At 51.2% G+C, this 20,358-nt stretch overlaps 1 protein-coding gene across 3 annotated transcripts in view; it reads right to left on the bottom strand.

Annotated features, from left to right (window-relative positions):
* The window catches only part of ACSL6 (acyl-CoA synthetase long chain family member 6), a 65,735-nt gene that overhangs the window by 25,632 nt on the left and 19,745 nt on the right, over positions 1–20,358 (bottom strand). Inside the window, exons 3-12 of one of the 3 annotated variants that reach the window (XM_065918155.1) lie at positions 19,053–19,167; positions 18,353–18,417; positions 17,973–18,074; positions 17,357–17,456; positions 16,581–16,759; positions 15,597–15,629; positions 14,288–14,339; positions 5,916–5,989; positions 4,288–4,365; positions 379–513 (exon numbers count right to left, since the gene is read on the bottom strand). In XM_065918155.1, the coding sequence (XP_065774227.1) occupies positions 379–513; positions 4,288–4,365; positions 5,916–5,989; positions 14,288–14,339; positions 15,597–15,629; positions 16,581–16,759; positions 17,357–17,456; positions 17,973–18,074; positions 18,353–18,417; positions 19,053–19,167 (933 nt within the window). Of the gene's footprint in view, positions 1–378; positions 514–4,152; positions 4,231–4,287; positions 4,366–5,915; positions 5,990–14,287; positions 14,340–15,596; positions 15,630–16,580; positions 16,760–17,356; positions 17,457–17,972; positions 18,075–18,352; positions 18,418–19,052; positions 19,168–20,358 lie in introns of all 3 variants that reach the window. The other 2 variants (XM_065918152.1, XM_065918154.1) reach the window with 2 other exon arrangements.

Genomic DNA, 20,358 nt, shown 5'->3' with positions numbered 1-20,358 from the left:
GGCTCCTCAGTCCATGGAATTCTCCAGGCAAGAATACTGGAGTGGGTTGCCATTCCCTTCTCCAGGGGATCTTCACAACCCAGGGACTGAACGCACGTCTCCCGCATTGCAGGCAGACGTTTTACCAACTGAGCCACCAGGGAAGCAGGAGTTTCATTAAATGTGTGACATCCAGCTAAAGGTTAACACTACGAGGCCCAGGCACACAGCTGAGAAAGAAGCTTCCTTCCCCTCAAAATCTCCCAACCAGGGTTTTGGAGAGCTGGAAGAAAACAGGAGAAGCAGGGGTGAGAGTCAGGATATAGGAGAGGCGGCGACTTTCAGGACCTGGGGCTTCAGCCTCCGTCCGAACGAGCAAAGACCCCCCGCGAGGCTCACCTTGTCGTACATGCGGTTCAGCAGGCGGGGGACCACTGGGAAGATGGTGGGGCACAGGGCCTTCATGTCATCTGAGAGGAGGCGGATGTCTCCCTGGAAGAAGCCAACGCGCCCTCCGTGGCAGTAGACGACGGACTGGAGGGGGAGGACAGAAAGGAAGGAGTCCCTCAGGGTGGTCACTCCTGGGAGCAGTCCAGAGCTGTCCAAAGCTCTGCCCCATACGGAGGCACCTGTGACCCCCTAAGCCAGCTCTGGCTGCAGCCACAGGACACTGAAGAAAGCCATCTGAGGTGACATATCCCCCTCCACGGCTCCCCGCCTCCCCGCTAAGTCCCACTCAGACATGAAGCGAAGCAGGAGACAGGGTGGAATCCTGAGGCTTTGGGGAATGCCAGAGAAGCCAGACTCACTGGTGGCTGCCCCTCCGTGCTCACTCCCAAGCCTGGGCAGAGGCCTCCGTGGGGACTCCATCCCTGAGCTGTACTACCTCATCGGTGTGTCTGCTCCAGGTCTCAGGGTGCCTGCGCACTTCCCCAGGGACACCTCGGCAACTCTGGGAGGGTGTGCAGAGTGCTGGAGATGCTGCTGATGTTGTTGGCTAAGGGAGACCACGATGGAGCCTGGCTGGTTGCTATTGGGACTAGGAATATGCCAAGGAGCTCCTTTCTTTCATACTCATAGCAATTATGTAAGGGAGACAGAATTCTTATCGGTTTTACAGATGAGGACTGCAAAGGCCTCAGAGGTAAAGGCATTTGCCCAGAGTCACCATTTGCCAGTGATAATCGCTGGCAATGGAATCCGGGTCTGAAAAGTTAGAAGGCCCTGCCTAGTAAACCAGATCTCCCCCAAGGCCAAATGGGAGAGGCTTAGGAGATAGTGTTTCTGCTGTGCCCAGAAGCAGGGCAAAGGCTAATGGAGTTTTGCCAAAAGAATGCACTGGTCACAGAAAACACCGTCTTCCAACAACACAAGAGACGACTCTACACATGGACATCACCAGATGGTCAATATCAAAATCAGACAGATTATATTCCTTGCAGTCAAAGATGGAGAAGCTCTATATAGTCAGCAAAAACAAGACCAGGTGCTGACTGTGGCTCAGATCATGAACTCCTCATTGCAAAATTCAGACTTAAATTGAAGAAAATAGGGAAAAGCACTAGACCATTCAGGTAAGACCTAAATCAAATGCCTTACAATTATACAGTAGAAGTGACAAATAGATTCAAGGGATTAGATCTGATAGACAAGAGTGCCTGAAGAACTATGGATGGAGGTTCAGAACATTGTACAGGAGGCAGTGATCAAGACCATCCCCAAGAAAAAGAAATACAAAAAGGCAAAATGGCTGTATGCAGAGGCCTTACAAATAGCTGAGAAAAGAAGAGAAGCAAAAAGCAAAAGAGAAAAGGAAAGTTATACCCATTTGAATGCAGAGTTCCAAAGAATAGCAAGGAGAATAAGAAAGACTTCCTCAGAGATCAATGCAAAGAAATAGAGGAAAACAATAGAATGGGAAAGACTAGAGATCTCTTCAAGACAATTAGAGATACCAAGGGAATATTTCACGCAAAGATGGGCACAATAAAGGACAGAAATGGTACGGACCTAACAGAAGCAGAAGATATTAAGAAGAGGTGGCAAGAATACACAGAAGAACTATACAAAAAAGATCTTCATGATCCAGATAACCACGATTGTGTGGTCACTCACCTAGAGCCAGACATCCTGGAATGCAAAGTCAAGTGGGCCTTAGGAAGCATCACTATGAACAAAACTTGTGGAGGTGATGAAATTCCAGTTAAGTTATTTCAAATCCTAAAAGATGATGCTGTTAAAGTGTTACATTCAATATGCCAGCAAATTTGGAAAACTCAGCAGTGGCCATAGGACTGGAAAAGGTCAGTTTTCATTCCAATCCCAAAAAAAGGCAATGCCAAAGAATGTTCAGACTACCACATAATTGTACTCATCTCACAAGCTAGCAGAGTAATGCTCAAAATTTTCCAAGCCAGGCTTCAACAGTACATGAACCATGAACTTTCCAGATGTTCAAGTTGGATTTAGAAAAGGTGGAGGAACAAGAGATCAAACTGCCAACATCCATTGGATCATAGAAAAAGCAAGAGAATATCAGAAAAACATCTAGGTCTACTTTATTGATTATGCCAAAGCCTTTGACTGTGTATATTACAACAAACTGTGGAAAATTCTTAAAGAGATGGGAATACCAGAATACCTGACCTGCCTCCTGAGAAATCTGTATGCAGGTCAAGAAGCAGCAGTTAGAACTGGACATGGAACAACAGACTGGTTCCAAATTGGGAAATGAGTACGTCAAGGCTGTATACTGTTACCCTGCTTATTTAACTTATATGCAGAGTACATCATGTGAAATGCCAGGCTGGGTGAAGCACAACCTGGAATCAAGACTGCCAGGAGAAATATCAATAACCTCAGATACGCAGATGACACCACCCTTACGACAGAAAGTGAAGAAATGAAGAGCTTCTTGAGCAAAGTGAAAGGAGAGTGAAAAAGCTGTCTTAAAACTCAACATTCAGAAAACTAAGATCATGGCATCTGGTCTCATCACTTCATGGCAAATAGATGGGGAAACAATGGAAACAGTGAGAGACTATTTTGGGGGGCTCCAAAATCACTGCAGATGGAGACTGCAGTCTTGAAATTAAAAGACGCTTGCTCCTTTGAAGAAAAGTTATGACCAACCTAGAGAGCGTATTAAAAAGCAGAGACATTACTTTGCCGACAAAGGTCCATCTAGTCAAAGCCATGGTGTTTCCAGTAGTCATGTATGGACATAAGAGTTGGACTATAAAGAAAGCTGAGTGCCCAAGAATTGATGCCTTTGTACTGTGGTGTTGAAGAAGACTCTTGAGAGTCCCTGGGACTGCACGGAGATCAAACCAGTCAAACTCAAGGAAATCAGTCCTTCTGAATATTCATTGGAATGACTGATGCTGAAGCTGAAACTCCAATACTTTAGCTACCTGATGCGAAGAGCTGAGTCATTAGAAAAGACCCTGATGCTGGGAAAGATTGAAGGCAGGAGGAGAAGGGGACAACAAGAGGATGAAATGGTTGGATGACATCATTGACTCAACGGATATAAGTCTGAGCAAGCTCCGAGAATTCGTGATGGACAGGGAAGCCTGGCGTGCTGCAGTCTATGGGGTCGCAAAGAGTAGGACATGACTGAGCAACTGAACTGACTGACTGGCTGGGAGATAATGTAGGCAAAGGCTGGTTCCGTAAGTGACACACACAGATGTTTCTCTGTCCCCACAACCTCACGTGGATCCCTCCATTCTCTGTCCCCAGGAGGTCTGTCCTAGTGCCCAATCACAATGGCAGTGCCATCAATAGCCTGAGTGGCTTGATTCCCCAACTTTACTGTCTTGTTTTCTCTTTTAGAAGTTTGTGAGTGACGGAAGTTATAAAATATAGGTGTTTGGCCATAAACGGGGCCACACTGCACAGAGGTTGAACAATAAAGCACTTCTGCAGAGAAGCAATGCTCTCTGAGCAGATGCCATCAGCTGGGACCTCTCTCAGCCAAGCTGTGTCCCCAGGTGGTGCAGGCAGGTCCCAAGAGAGACAGGTCGAGGGGCCATGGTCCTCTGACCCCTTGTGGCACCTTCCAAGACAGGCCAGTTTAGTTCTATTTCACACTGCCAGTGCCAAAGCGCCACCCTGCCAGGGCTGCGGGTTCAGCGCACAGAATGTGCCTCCCTGAAGCCAGGGCCTTACCTGTACCATTCGCTCAAACATGTGTGCTAAAGGCAAATAGGAAATGTGTACATCCGCACAAGTGGGAGCCCACTGACTCTGTAAGAAAACAGAAGGAGCCCAGGCAAGGCCCGGTCAGTCAGGCGGGCGTCTTACCTGGATGACTCTCTCAAACATGTGAGCCAGAGGCAGGAAGGAGATGAGCACATCGTCCTGTCTCGGAAAGATCACTTTCTGCAGGTGCCGGGCATGGGAGACAGAAAGGAAAGAAACACTGACAGGAAGACAACGAGAGAGTCATAAAACAATAAAGAGAAAATGACCTGGAGGGGCAAAAAGGAAGATGGGGAGGGAGAAGAGACAGAGGAGAGATGACAGAGAGAGAAAAAGTGAAAAGGGGGAGGAGTGAGAGGAAGACAGAAGGTGCAGAAAGTGAAGTGAGAGAAAGGGCAGCGTAGGAAGCCGAGTGTTAGGTCGAAGCGCCAGTGGGTCTAGGTTATCTGCAGAAGCAAAGAGCCAATTGCAGCACACATAAACCAGCAGAGTCAGCTGCGCAGGGAAGTCTCCTCTGGGAGGGCCTGCAGCTCACGCAGTCGTCTTGCCACCTCGGCGCACCTCCCCCTCCCCACAGCTGCAGGGTCTGCCTCTGGCCCCACTTCACCCGCATCCCTGGGCCACCGGGGTAGGGCTTCAGAGGGTCTCAGCCTGTGGGCACTTTCCAGTCCTCTTGGAGAAAGGGGCCCAGAGAACCCTAGGTCTGTGTCTACGAGGGCCGGGGGCAGATGTGTGGCGGTTGGAGCCAGGCCTCACGAGCCACACCTGAGAACAGGGCCTCACAGGGGGTGCCAGAGCGGGATCCCCCTCTCTGGGCCAGGTCTGACCTCAGGGACAGGAGCTGCCCTGGTCAAGGGGCTCTGCTCAGGGATGAGCTCTCCTGGGCTGACTTCCCTGCTCTCTGCCCCTTTTCAGAGGTCCTCAGTCTCCTGAACTGGCTTCCAGGCAAGTCTGGACAAGCCCTGGGAAACTTGCTCGTGGCTCCTGGCCTGGGCTCAGCTACCAACGATCTCTCAGTTTCCCACCAAGATGCAGGAACTTTCCTACTATTTGGGCATATGCTCCATAATGCCATCTGGCATAAATATGGATGGTGCTTTTCTCTACAGTGGAGAAAAAGTTTAATTTATATGAAAAGGTATGTCACTTCCTCCTTAAGGAAACTGTAGGACATTCAGATACTCACCACTTGTGGTAAAAGGTCCTTCCTTCTTAGCTGGTTAAAAATGCTAACATGCTTTTGTCAGGCCAAGGTATCAAGCTTTTTTGATTTTAGATTTACCTTTTTTAGTACAGCCTTATAAATTAGCAGTTGCCGTTGTTTCTCAGACTCTAGTAGTCCTTAAACACAAAATGATTGAATTAAACCCTGACTTACTTGGAAAAAGAAGTTACCAAGGATGACTTTTTAGATAAAGGTATACATTAAACCACAGGTATCTCAATTTTTGAAGTTAAAAATGGAAAACAGTTTTCCATGTTTTTTCTTTCTGGGATCTCAGCACTATTAGAAATCAACTGAATATTTACCAGGTATGGATCATTTCAGTGTTTGTGGTTCAAAGTATCTGTGAAAGTGGGATTGCTCTAATGAAAACAGAAGCTCCTGCCTGGGAAAGGCAGCCTAGATTATATCAGGGGAAAAAAAAAGAAAGCACAAAAAAAAAGCCTCTGAGGGCTTGAGGGTGACCTTGAGAGTAAACCTGCATTAGAAAATCTACTTTATTCACCTCTGTCACTTTCAGAAAGCCTGAGAAATCAGCCACCACGTTCCCATGGGTGAGCATCGCACCTTTTGGGTTCCCTGAAAGGAGAGAGCAAGAAGGAAAATTAGTTGGAAGCTCACCGGCCACTCCTTGAGAAGAGCATCCGAGTCGTCAGCCCCAGACACCCAGTGCTGTCCACGCAAACCTCTGGCCTTCGTCCACAGCCACCATCAGAGTCCCACGCAGATGAATGCTGTGAAGGACCATCATTTTGCAGACACCTGAAGCTCACCCACCTTGAGGCTCCCAGCTGCTTGATCCCACAGGAGGCAGGTGACGCAGCTGCACAGGTGGGGTGCCTCGAGGCCTGACGGGCTGGCCCCTGCCTTCCCTCCTGCCTTCCTCAGGGAGCACAGGCTCTTGGCCCCCAGTCTCCTTAGGCATATCCCCAGTAACCCATGCTGCTCTCTAGGCCAGTGCTGTCCCAGTCTCCAGCTGCCAACTGTGCTGGCAGAGGACTTCCTCGCTGTAACTGACACCTGGAAAGGCCCCAGTTCAGGCCAGGCTGGAGGCCCAGACTGCTGGGAGAGCCCTCCCACCTTCTCACTGGCAGAGTCAGGACATGGATGTTCTTGGACTGTCTTGACACGACCTTCTACTGCTGCACCTGAGGAAGCCCGGGGCTGCTAGGACGGCCCAGAGGCCAGGTGGGGACAGAAGACACAGCAGGCTGTGGAGGGAGGTCATTGGTTACCACGTCCTGTCAGGGCAGACACACACTGCTGGTGCTCCTGGACAGACCTGACCAGGCTCGAATCCTGGCCTTGCCTCACTGCCAGCACAACACTGGCAGGTTGTTTTCCCTTTCTCAGTTTCCTAACCTGTAAAATGGGGCTTTATCTAAGTTCGGAGTTTGTACCTAGCCAGGTACAAAAGATATTAAATTACAAGTTTCCACTGAGGCAGGAGATACATGATCTGTTAAACTCCAAAAGTGAGGGGTCAGACCATGTGCAGAACTTACCCCAAAAATACCAAATAAGCCAAATTGTTAACTTTGCAACCCTCACCCAGAAAAGAGGTAATAAAAGGGCTGAGTTGAGGTTAAGAGAGTATTGCAGTAAATGCCACTGAACTTTTCACTCTAAAAAGGTTAATTTTATGCTATGCGAATTTCACTTCAATAAAAGAGAAAGAGAATATAAATGAATGAGGGAGAATTTGTGAGGATTTCTTCGGAGAGCTGTTGAGTCCTACAGCTCATCAAAAGGGAAGGAATGACGGGTCCTCTCTCCCAACTCCAATCTGAAACCCAAGCTAACTCGGGCCCTAATGAGACTATTGGAAAAGCACAATCATGTTCCCTACAGCTCGGGGTTCCCAATAAGAAAGGTGAGGAAGACTGTGGCTGAAAATCAAATAATAAACCCCAGAAACTGAACACAGTCTACAGAAGGAACATCAGGTGGTGGTGGGAATGGCGTCTTAGAGGACTCTTACCTGAAGGCCAGTACCCGCCCTCAGACCAGAGGGGGCGGTAAAGTACACACCAGAGACAGAAGCGGATGTGAAGCGGGAGCAGATAACCAAAGAAGGGCACTGCCTGCTTCCACAGACCTCCTAAAAGTGTCCATGAGACAACAGACGCAATTGTAAACATCTGCCCGAAGTCATTCTCCCTCCCTCCTTCCATCTGGCGGGAGAGGGCAGAAACCTTCAGCAGCCAGTGGAGGAGGGGGAGGACCACCAGGGAGGAAGGCGTGATCTCATACCTTCCCCACCCAGCCTGCAGCCAGCCCTGGCCTGGGTAGGGAAGTCTCAATGAAGTGGACACATTCATATTTTGGACCGACACTTGTAATTCTGAACTAAGATTGAGTTTGTGACTCAATGCCCATGGGACTCACCTGAGAGGGACCAGAAAAGGCATGGATGCTTAAGTTTTATCCAGGGGCAGACAAAGAGCTATCTCCACCAAGCAATTGTAAAAGAACAGATGGAGACAAAAATAAAGTTGCTCTCATAATTAGACTCTGTGAGGCTCACCCTGTTGGTGACCTCTTTGTCAATAATGGCATCACCTCTGTCTGACCAAGATGTGGTGTGTTTTAACATGTGATCTGGCATCTACATCCATCTTGCAAATCACAGGGGTGATGTTGGGGACATAGAAAGTTACAGGATTGAAAAAAAATTATTTTCTAATAGGCAGCTGTTAAAATACCCTCCTTTTGAAAATAAGATCCATGCACTTTGTTTTACTGCTTCTCTTTCTTTTCATCCCAGCATCTTTCCTCAAACCCAGACCCTTGTTGAGAAATTTCCCTGAATTGTCTCCTATATACAAATCCCAGAAGAGTCCCTGGACCCACAAACTATTCTGAGAGTATCATCTAGAAATTTTCACCTGTGGATTCCCAAATTCTGGATTTTTTCTAAGGAACACCTCCAAAATATTAAGTATGAAATCAGAATTGTCACAAAACATGGTACTATGCTACACAGCTTTAGACCTGCTAGACTGAGTAACTTACTCACATCTAATATAACCTCAGTGGAGAGTTTGAGAATATCAAGAGAAATCTGTCTTCATTGATGAAAAACGTCTAAAGCCTCCATTCATTGCAGGCCAGAATACACACAATGGTAGCAGTTATTCAATTCTGCTTAGTTGGACATGCCCCTTTCCTCTTCAACATGATAATAAAAGCTTACAGCTTTAAGAAACAAATGTTTTCTTGTAGATATAAATGAAATTTTACAAACTTCTAGTGAGTTGCAGAACTTTTAAATATTCCAAGAAATGCTCCAATTATTTCCTCAAGTCCTCTCTGGATGTGGCCCCAGAGGATAAAGGAGAGGTAAACACTGATAATAAACCCTGGGAGAAGACTCCAAGGTCTGAGTTGGGAGTTGAGAGGTGAGCCTTTGAAAAGGCTCTGCTTGCTTCTCTGATTCAGGACAAGGACACACCCCCGGTAGCATTTGTTTTAAACATGATAAGAAAATGTTTCCAACTTGCTCACAGGGAGGAACAGGCTAAGCATTCCCAGCTAGACCTATGTGCAATCAAAGTTGCAAAATCACGTCCTCTGGTTCTCTCCTTTCCTGGTGCAACATCAGTGACAACGGGGCTACCCAGGCCCTCACATCTTGGCAGAGTGAGACCTGTGGCCCACTTCCCATCTTCTACTTATAAACTCGCCATCCTTGCACTTCATTTTCTCTCCAGCTGCTGAAGGAAGAAAACTCTCTGAGTTTCAGATTCTGCGAACAGCATTTTGGCTTTAGCCAGTGCTCCGAAGGGCATTTCACTGGGTGAAGATCTGCCCTAGATGGATGTTGGTCCTGAGATGGGGCAGCTGTGGGGTGAAGCTGAGCTCACGGTCTCTCCTCTAGGAATGGATGGGAGAAGGACTGGGAGCTCCTCTGGCTCTCTTTTTCTGCTTTCTCACAAAGGTGGGTTACGAAAGATACCAGTGACAGAAGTGCTTTAGAAGTTGTAAAATGCAGATAAGAGCATTCATCTCCCTGCTGAAGGTTCCCAAATCTTTTTAAGAATTGAGTCTTACTTTCATCAACCCCATATCCACCAATTTTTTTAAAACATCAGACTCGAGGACTAGCAGGAATACAAATAATAACTGTAACAGCAGGCCAATTACCGAGCACCAATGTGGGCACTGTGCTAGGCATTTCATAAATGGTAGCTCAGTTATTTCTTGGAACAAGTCTATGCTATAGGTATCAGATGTATTCATTTCCTACACAAGGAAACTGAGGCTTAACAGAGCTTAAGAAACTCCCCTAAAGCTGCACAGCACAAGTGCCATGATGTAATCTTAGGCCTGTGGTCACACAGATAGTGAATGGGATGGTGCAAAAAGCGTCAGTCAAGGTGAGCCCTTGCCCAGAGAGCCCACCCCTGAGCAGGCACAGCTGTAGGGCCGATGGGCACTTAATACACTAGGTTAAACGACAGGCTTCCCTAGGCATCCTCAGCTGGAATAGAGGGGATACTCCAGTTCCGGGGCCTCCACCTCCTCCTCAGCCTCCCAGCCCTGCTGCCACCACTAAGAGCTAACCTGGCATGCTGAGACCCTTTCCTGTGACTCCAGACACACAGTGCTCCCCAGCCTCCCCTCCCTCCCAAGCTGGCCTCCAGGGTCCCTCACTCCAGCCACTCTCCCGCCAAGTCCTGCAGTCCCCAGGCGTCCCCTGGAGGACCCCACTCAGGTAACCCCACCAGGTCAATCCAGCTGCCCACCGTTTCCACTCCCTCCACAGTATGACCCCAGAGGCTCACGGTCTCCAGCCCAAGAGAGGTGTGTTCCTCACAGAAACTCACATGGCGCCCCCTGAGACTCTGGTCCACTCACGACACATCTCACCCTCAGGCAGGACACTGACTCCTCCACGGAGGAGGTCTCCCATCCTCCCGGCCTCCCAGAAGCCTTTCTTCCTCCTTTTGTCCCCCCAGGTAGGTATCTCTCTACAGGACTTAGAAGCCTGCTCTCTCCCCAGCCCCAAAGCAGAGCTTTGGGGCTTTGCTCCACGGAGCTAACCTCCTTTTCTTTGTCTCCGGTGGCTCTCTCCCAACTATTCACAACACTTTCAGGTATTTCCGGGAAAACAACAAAAACTCTACCTTCCCTCAACCCCATGGCTTCCACCAGCTGCCACTCTGTTCTCTGTCATCCCTTCACAGCTGATCTTTTAAAAAAAATAAATAAATAAACTCTCTGTTCCAGTATAACATACATATGGTAAAGTGCCCTAATACATACATAGTTCAGTAGATCTTTTTCAAAGTGAAAAAAATTATTCAGGTACTAGTTATCTGGGCACAAGTTATCCAGCCAACTAGTACCCAGATCAAGAAACAGAACATCACCAGCTTTCCACAGCAGCAGAATCCCAGAAGGCAACCACAATCCTTGACTTCTGAAATCAAAGAATACTGGGCTTTGTCATTTAATATAAAAGAAATCATACACTATTTTGTGTCTTTTTTTTTTTTTTCTTTCACCTGAGTTATGACTTCCTATGTGTAGATACACCATTCTATTGCTGACAGGCATTTTAAATTGTTTCCATATTCAACTTCTCAAGTTACATGCTAGGAACATTATGGAGCATGCCTTTTGGTGACACAGCCACGGCTCTTGAAAGAACTGTCCACACTTGCTGAACTGACATCCTCCTCTCCCACCCACTCCTCGGTCCATCACCGTCAGCTTCTGCGCCCAGCACCGCCCCCACCACACGAGCAGCAGCAGGTATTCTTGCGGCAGCATCCCGAGGGCACAGCTTGGCCACCCGACAATGCTGACAGCTTCTATCCTCCTCTGGCCTCTCGGGCTGCTTCTGCACAGCTTTGATTTGGAACTGTGACCCCCATCACTCCTCTCCTGTCGGGGTTCCCCGCCCCTGCAACCAGATCCCTCTTTTCCTCGGTCGACTCTTCCTCGCAGAAACATTTTCTTTCTTGCTGCTGGTCCTCTCTGCACATGCTGTTCCCTCCACTGAGAATGTCCATCCCCCTCTCCTCCTCCAGCCACCAGTCCTTCAAGACTCTGCTTAGACCTGGAGTTGTTTCCATCCTGCTGTGCTGACCTCTGGGTGGCCTAGCATTCCACGCATCCTGGGATGCAGGCCCTCAAGGCAGAGAACAAGGACATGAGCCGTGAGCTCATGAGGGCAGGGCCGTGTCTTCTCCATCCCTGTGTAACACTAGGTCTTGGCCTCTAACATCCTAGTGGTCTGATGTAAAGTGGTAACTGAGCTGAATGAATGAATCCATATACATCAGAAAAGGACTGCTAAAAACCCACAGACTAACAAGGACATGTTTTAAAGACCACTGTAGTTTCTTCTCTGGGAAGACAGTGTACATGAACCCATAAGGATACATCTGCACTATCATTCATGGGGCCCAAGTCCCCAGATTAGGCTACATTATACCCACAGAGTATAACGTTATACCCACAGAGTATAAAAGAGTATCTTTCATTTGGGAAAAGCAGTTCGATTTCATCCAGCTAATACTTAGTCTGAAATGAACAACCAACCACACGCCCACCCATTAGCCATCCCTGAGTGCAGACAAACCTCAAGCTTTCACCTCCTCCAGGGCCTTCTTGGCCTGACTAGTGGCTCCAAACCACTGGCTTATTCTGGGAATCTCCATAGATGTTTCCATCAGACACCAAGAGAAAAATCTTCCCAGAATGATTCCACTAGAATCATGATTTCAAATGTCAGGTTCAGACAGTATTTTCCATCTTTCCTCACTGAAAGAACAACATGGTTCTTGACGAAGCCAAGGCCAGGACACTTATCGTGGAAGGGAAGCTGTCTCCTCAGCTGTGGTGTGCCGGACAGGAGGACAGCCGTCAGAGACACAGCACAGGCTCAGGCTGATGCCACAGAAGTCCGAGTGTGCGACCAGGTCGGGGGACACCAGGTAAGGGGCCTGCTCCCTCCCCCAGCTCCACTCTTGGCACCCGCCACAACTCTGGAGTGGGAGCTTTGGGCACCAAATCAAGACCTGTTTTCTAGGCTCCATGTACTCTGTTTCCTCCATGTAGAGCTTGGGCAGGATGGCTCAGCTTCCAGTTGCAATTTCATGGTCTGAAAAAGCCCTGGACACCAGGCCTGTCCTCCACAGCTAGGCAACAGCACATTTCTGCATCATGAAGTTCTTTTCCAGAGACAAGGGGGCAGCAGTTGTGACTAAGTGACTCATTTTTGTGACTAAGTGACTTAGTCACATAGTTGTGACTAAGTGATTCTGTGCTTTGAAGCCCAAGGACACTCTTGAACAGTAAGGATCCAAAGTTAAAGGCCAGAGTAGTGACCTGCTCCCAAACCCAGGGTGGAGGAACGGGTTATCAAAATTTCACACTGAAACTCTTTAATAAAAAGCAACATAAATCTGAAGGGCATATTTTAAAATTCTGGGTTGGCTCTGGATGTCAGTTCCTGGGGAGCAGAGGCTGTTATTTCTCTTCTGACTGGATTTAGCAGTAAGGTGGAAATTCTCACACCCACTTGCTTGTGTGCGTGCTATGTCATTTCAGTCACGTCTGACTCTTTGCGACCCTATGGACTGTAGCCTGCCAGGCTCCTCTGTCCAGGGGATTCTCCAGTAAAGAATACTGGAGTGGGTTGCCGTGCCCTCCTCCAGAGGATCTTCCCAACCCAGGGATTGAAGCCGGGTCTTCTGCATTGCAGGTGGATACTTTACCGCTGAGGCATGGGGGAAACCCCCAAATCAACGTGAGTTAATGGCAAAAAAAGCCCATTTTGATTCAATAAAGTCATACTTATCATGCTCCACCCACAAGGATAGTCCTGCCTGTGGGACTGGTCAAGGATCTGCCAAATGCCCTAGAGGCTGCATCTGGAGAAGGCGTGGGGAGCCCTAGTTGACTGCCCATCAAGAAATATCACCAAAGTGGGCCAGCCCTAGGTCTGGGGAAGAGGCTAGAAACTTCCTACCCATTCCCGACTTATCAGGTGAGGCAGAGACGCAGCAGTGAGAAGAGCACCGGGCAGGGCTGGGGGGAGAAGAGGGCACAGGCCTTTTGTATCCACTGGCTGCTGGTGCCCCTTGGACAGCCCCCACCCCGCCTGCCTTGCAGACTGCTGAAGTCTCAGGGGCACAGTGATAGGGTGGACAGGCCACTGAAGACTGCAAAATGCCATGCCTGTGGAACTGCTCCTCAAGTGTGTCCTGCCTCCTCTAAGAAGTGCATCCTGCCTCCTCCAGGAAGCCATCCTTGGCTGTTCCCGCCAACACTGATGCACATACTCCTCTGCAGCACCAGGCATGCAGTGTGTTATTTCCTCTTCCTGACACCTTTGCTGTCAACACACCAGCCACAGATCATCTGCACTGCCCTCTAACACATCTTTCCCACCTCCTATTTGGCACCTTTGACCACCCAGGTGAGAAACTGGGGACAGTGGTAGCAGAGAGGTGCCCCGCCAGCAAGTGGTGGAGATGGGGCTCAAAACCAGACTCTCCCACACCAAACTCCACACTCCTTCCCCAGTCCCTGACACAAAGGCCACGCAGGGGCAGGAAGCAGAGGGGTGAGAGCCCTGCCTCAGTCATGCGTGACCCCACTGCCTAGACTGCCTCTGGTCCGCACTCTGGGAAGTTTGTAGCCCCCACCCAGTCCTCCTAGTCCACACCGTCCAGCCGCCCCGTACTGCTTCGTGTCGGCCGCTGGGAGCAGCAGCAAGGAGCCGGTGTCTGGAGCCAGGCGCAGGACGAGGCTCAGCCCCCCCCACCCCCGCAGAGGGTGCCAGAGAGCCCTCGGTCACCCTGTCCAGGGTGTCAGGGAGGGAGTAGGTGGCCCTGGCTGGTGAGCTAGAAGCCCACTTACCTGTCGTGCCGCTCGTGAAACACACAATGGAGAGGTCACTGGGTTTCGGGGGCTACAGAGGTGAGAAGAGGAGTGTGTCAGAGACCCGGCCGGGGTGGCCAGCCCGGACCCCTTCCCCGGCCAGCCCCTCTGAGCACGCCCTGCCCCACCTCATGTGTGTGTGCAGGGTGTGAGGTGCAGGCATGTGCTGGCACACGTGCGTGCCCTGCATGCTCTCATCGGAAAGGTGAGCAGGCAAGTCCCCAGGAAAGAGGAGGAAAAGCCAAGGACACCTAACCAGGCAGGGACACAGATCTGTCTCAGCCACCTCACACTTGCTCCTTCCACCTCCCCGACTTGTGCCTGAGTTGAATTCTAGTGGGATTGTGCTGCAGTGGCCACACACAGGCCATTGTCAAAGACCTCACCTTTCTAGGCAATGTGACCCATTTCCTCCTTTCTTCCCACTTTTTCCCCAAATGTCTGGGTTTAGGCTTGGGGACAGGACATGGAGCCCAGAACTGAGCTGCCCACTGTGTCAGTAAGACTGCTCTGCATCTGGCCCTTGCCCTGTGCATGTAGTCCTGGGGTCACCAGGAGGAGCCCACCATGACCACTTGCATGTAGAAGACGCCTTCCCAGAAGAGGCCACAGGAGTTGAGACTGAAGGACAAGCCACATCTCTCCAGAGATGTGACAGTGGGCAATCTGGGAGAGGAAACCAGCCTGGGCACAGACAGAGGTGCAAGAGACAGGGCATGCTGCTGGGTCAGAAAGGAGTTCTCTAAGGCTGGGGGTGGGGGTGGTGGGTGGCACCGTGTGTGGAGGTAGGAACACATCAGGGGCTACTGGGAAGGTAAGGGCCCTGGGAAGAGGGATGTAACCCGCTGCAGCCTGTGCATGAGAAGGCTCACAGGGTGGTGAAGTGAGTGGGAAGAGCTGAGCTGCAGAGGGGGCTGGAGGTAAGAGGCCTGGTGAGAAAGCTCAAAGTCCCCAAGTGGCCCCTCCCAGAGGGTAGTGATCCTCGGGAGAGTTCACTACATTGAAAGGGAAAACATCAGGTCTCCCAAAGAAAAAGTTACTGAAGACCCAAGGGATTGGCTGCCCTTCTTCCTCCCTCCCAAACATCTGACTCCTGTTTCAGGTCCCTCTCTGGACCCTCACTCACAGAAGTCCTCAGCACCCAAGGGGACATTTCCTCAGCTGTTTATTAACATAGGGGTGCTACTCTGGCCTCTCTACCAAGCCTTGTGCGTGGTGAGGAAGGTCTGTAAGGATGTACCCTGGGCACCATTTTGCTCAATCAAGACCTGCTGGAAAATGAGCTTACCACAGGATCGCAGTGGTTCTGCTGGCCACAGTCCTGAAAGAGGAAAACACTGGTTTTAAATACTCAAAAGTTCTAATCAAAAAAAGATAAATAAACACAGTATGCCTCGATCCTGCACCAAGCCCAGAGTCCAAAATTCCCAATCCAGGGAATACAAAGATACACGCCCAGGCACTGGCCACCCCACATCACAGATAGGGGTCTGCAGCCCAGGGAGAGGCTAAGCACCGTATACATGTACAATGGGGAGATGGCCTGAGGGGTCCACGGTACATCAAGACGGAGTGACTAGGTGGCCTGGGCCTCGTGCTAAGTGGTCAGGGCTGGAGGGGCAGATTGGGGCTGCCAGCTTAGGTGTGGCCCCTAGAACCATGGCATGGCACAGGCATTCAAGAGCACACAGGGAAACGGGCGGAGAACTGGAAGGCCCACGGGTCTAGGACACAGTGGCGGTCAGCTGCTACTGAGGAAAGCCCGAGGCCCTGGGGGATGCTCTGTGTCACTCCAGCAGGTCACAGGCTGCCACCAGCCCAATGTCTCTGGGGAGGCCATGCAAAGGAAACCAGCTCTGATGGCTGCTGGTGGCCTGGGAGACATCTACAAGAACCTCTTCAGGACTCCAGTTTACTACAGTCCTCCGGCTCAGACAGGCTAGCCGTGAGCATTATTTCTCCTCAGAAATGAGGAGACTCCAGAGGCTGTGGGAGTAGCTCTGGGGCAAGATGGCACTACCATCACCTACTGGTGCCTGGGTCATTAGCTGTGCCAACCAGCTGAGCCCGTATCAAAGAGGATGCCTGTGGGGACCAACTCTACTACCCACCACCAGCCCCTGTGAAGCCTCCCCTGTTTGAACCCTGGCACATGAAATATCCTGATGGCCTCAGACATCCATCCCAGGGTCGTATGGGCAGATAACCAGCAGCTCTGGTTCAGGTGCCAATTAGCTGTGGCCCAGGAAACAGCCCAGAAGGAGACCCTCACCTCCACATCCTGCATGGACTTAATGACCACCCCGCACTCTTGCCCTCTGTCTTTCAGGGCCTCCTCGAATGGCTCCATGAGGATGATCAGCTTGAGCCCTGGCGTCTCCTTCCTCTCCACGTGCTCCAGGAGAACCACAGCTTTCTGAGGTTTATCCACGATCACGGTGCTGATGTCAGCTGTAGGGGTTGTCAGGGAGAGTCAGGCTGTGTGGGCAGAGGCTGTGACCGCGGGCAGCACATGCCAGGTCGTAGAACCATGGACTGTGTTTGCCACAAGACAAGCTTGTGTGTAAATGAACACGTATGACAGGTCACAACGGACAGGTGTCCAGAGGAAAACTGCCCAAAGCCCGGACGGAGCCAAGGGCAGAAGACCAGGAAATCTCTTAGGAATGCTTGGAATCTACCCTCAAGAGATTCCCTGGGGTAGACTCCAAACATTCCTTTTTCTCCAGGTTCAGCCACCTGGTCTAAGATACTGATCACACCCCCAACACCTGCCGTAAGCTGAAGTGATCTCAGAGGGTTGGCAGCCTATGTGGGGGGCTTGTGTGGAAGCTCCTTCTTGGCAGCCCTACTGTGCAGAAGGAGCCTTCACGTAAAGTCCAACTGGGGACTCAGTCAGCCAGTTCAAGGGCCAAAATGGAAGCCCCCAGTGTTCTCTGAGAATGGCAGCAAAGTGTTTGCTAGTGTCAGACAATCAGCATAAGCTGAAGGCTGGGAAGGGGAAGTGGGGCTGGCCACCAGGGACAGGAGGGGGGCAGCTGGGCTCACCTGTGTTGATGATGTAGCGGACTGCCCCAGGGCCCAGGGTGTCATAGAGAGGGACCACCACCATAGAGTATGTGTAACAGGCAAGCTCTGCGATGATCCACTGTGGAGAGAATCAGGGTGGGGGACGGGGGAGCACAGAGCAGGTAGCTGCAGGGCTGCGCTGCCCTTAGGCCCCGGCAACCAGGGTCCTTGCTTGGGGCCCTGTGACGGGAGTGCTCTGTTCTGGCCCTGTGCACAAGCAAGGGACCCATGCAGCTAACGGGCTGTGCCTGCTCACCCACAGCCTTCTAGTCCACGCTTGCTCCAGGGAATCACGGGACTCCAAATTGCCCCAAGCCCACCTCCGGGGTTTGTATGGGCTTCTTCCCCAGGTCCTTCCTCTCCCACGGCTCAGGGAGTCACTGTTTGTGCAGCTGGGTGGGGTGCGCATGGAGCTTGGCTGAAATGTCCACCCTTGATTAGGGGCAATGGCCAAGGGAGTGAGAGATGGCATGATAAAGGATCTCCATTTTTCCTCTTGTCCCAGACCCTTCCGACAGTGGGAGCTGGGCTGTTCTATGGTACCCAATCCTGTATTCCACTGATGCCTCTAAAACCAGTTAAGGCTGATGCTCACCTCTGGTCGATTTTGTGCAAAAACGCCGATAAACTGATCGGTACACGGTTTACAGTTGTGCTGGAGAAGTCCAGACCCTAGAAATTCAGCCCTGTCAGCCACCTGCACACAGACAACAGAGCGGTGATGGGAAAGCAAGGGTTCTTCAGCAAGGAAGGGAGAGGCGCAGGTGGGATTTCTACAGTCTGAGGGAGCTCCCCAACTCCCTACCCAGGGGTGTTGGAAGTCTTGCAAGGTTGCTGCCAGGAGTTTGACAGGCAGGCCAGGAAAGGAAAAAGTAACTGAGACCCTCCGGGGTGGCCCCAACCCACCCTCCCACCTCGCTCCAAGTGCCAGGTCTGTGTGGGTAGACAGGGTGGGGGCTGTCTTCCGTTACTCACCTCCTGGTAGGACAGCCACTGATAAGGCTGCTTAGGATTCCTGAAGCCAAGACAGGGTCCATTCCCTGCAGAGAGATAAGCAGACCACTCAGCAGACACCCGGGTGAACCTCCCGTCCCGGGAGGCATCCATGCGCCAAGTGAACTGCTCCCCACCTGCCTGTCTAAACCTCCTAAAGTGCAAGAAGGCCTAAAGTACAGAGGCATGGCATCTCCCCAGGGAGATCAGGGAGGCCCAGGAAAGGGAGATGACACAGTGCCAGTTATTTCCCCCCATGACCTGTGTGATGCAGCCCTAGGAGGACACGGAGACCCGGGAGCCACTGGGCAGAGGTGGCGATTTGCCTTTCTGTGACAACTCCCGTCACCCAGACATCCTGGAAGTTGGGTTCAGAACCATGCCAGCCAGTAGCCTGGTAGTTCAAGGCTCACCAGGGGCTGCCAATGAGAGATAGGGAGTATGTGCTAAGAGACAGCTTAAGGTCAGCGGTTCCAGGGCTGGACAAAAGCTGAGGTCAGTCGCTGGCCGCATTAGCAGTTACTTGTGTGACCGGGTGGCAGGAAGGCTAACAATGGCTTCTCTCCTCTGACCCTGGGCATGACTCATCCGCCATACCCCTGGAACCATGCTTACTCACTCCCACCCTTGCACCTTCTCAACCCCTGCCGGGACCCTTCCATACCCCCAAGGCCCCTCTCACCTGAGATTCTAAGCCCACGGCAGAACACCTCGTACATGGTCCTGGCATCGTCATAATAGTGGCTGAGCAGCTGCAGGCTGTCCCCTATTACGGACCGCCGGGCCCCACCACTGTCCTACGAGCCAAGCACAGAACAGAGAGCCTGGCTGAGGCAGGCGGGGGTGTCAGGAGAGGGCACCGGGCTGTGCAGAGTGTGGATGCACACCTGGGCCATGTGGCTGGAACTGGGACACGCTCTCTGCACACTCACACACATGGGCTGGACACACACAACCTATACACACCTGGGCTGGACACACACAACCTCTACACACGTTCATGGGCACGTGGCTTGTACACACTGGACCTGTACACATCCACACTCAAACAGGCGGCTCATGCCCATGGGTCCAGTATAGCGGTCTCCTACACATGCACACACAGCAGGTCAGCATACACTAACTGCCCATGATCTTTAGTTACTGTGCAGACACACCCATGGTTCACTCATGCAACAGAGTGGTGGGTGCTGGCTGCAGTCAAGCATCAGGATCAACCCGCCAAGGTGTTGCTGCTATGCATGAAGGTTAAGAATCACGGCTGCCATCCATCACTCACATAACAGTGTGATTAGTTTGAGAACCCGCTGAAGGTACTTTCCCGGGAAAAGAGGCCTAGAAGGCTGTGAAGGGAACAGCCCGGACCTTCGGTGAATCGAGTGGGAAGGTAGCAAACGCCACATGCGCTGGGGTTAGAAAAGGAGCTGGGCTTCTCCTGCCTCTTCCCCTTCCTCATGCCACCCCTCTCCTCAGGCTCCCAAGCAAGAGACTGTGTGCCAGGGACAGAAGGGGCTCGCGTGGGCTAGTGTGTCAGAGCGTGGCTGCTGAGCTGGATTTTAAAGGATACGAAGGGGTTTACTGGGCAGAACGAGGAACAAGGACTGGCAGTCTCACCAGAGGCAACGAGTGCAAACACTCGGGGCAGAAGGGCACCTGGGGGCTGGAGGCAACTCATGCCGCTCCAAGTGGTAAATGGAGGGGTCCAGAGAGGCAGCAGGTCAAGGCAAGGAGCTTGAGCTTCACGTGGAGGGCAATGGGGAGCTGGGAAGGATTTTAAGCCAGTAAGAGACATGATCTGAATCGTTTCCTACCATGTAGCACACAGAGTAAATGCTACCAGGCCCTCTATGATCTGGATCTCTCTTACCTCTCTCATCTCACCTCCTAACACTCTCTCCTCGCCTCCTTCACTACAGTCACTCCGGATTCCTGCACTCCTGGACGATGAGGCAAGGGAGGGCACCACCCTCCCAGGAAGAGAGGCCTTA

The sequence above is a fragment of the Muntiacus reevesi genome, chromosome 1, assembly GCF_963930625.1.
Source record: "Muntiacus reevesi chromosome 1, mMunRee1.1, whole genome shotgun sequence".
NCBI classification, from domain to species: Eukaryota; Metazoa; Chordata; class Mammalia; order Artiodactyla; family Cervidae; genus Muntiacus; species Muntiacus reevesi.
Note: the sequence above shows the minus strand (reverse complement) of the source record. Positions and strands in the feature narration are given on the sequence as shown.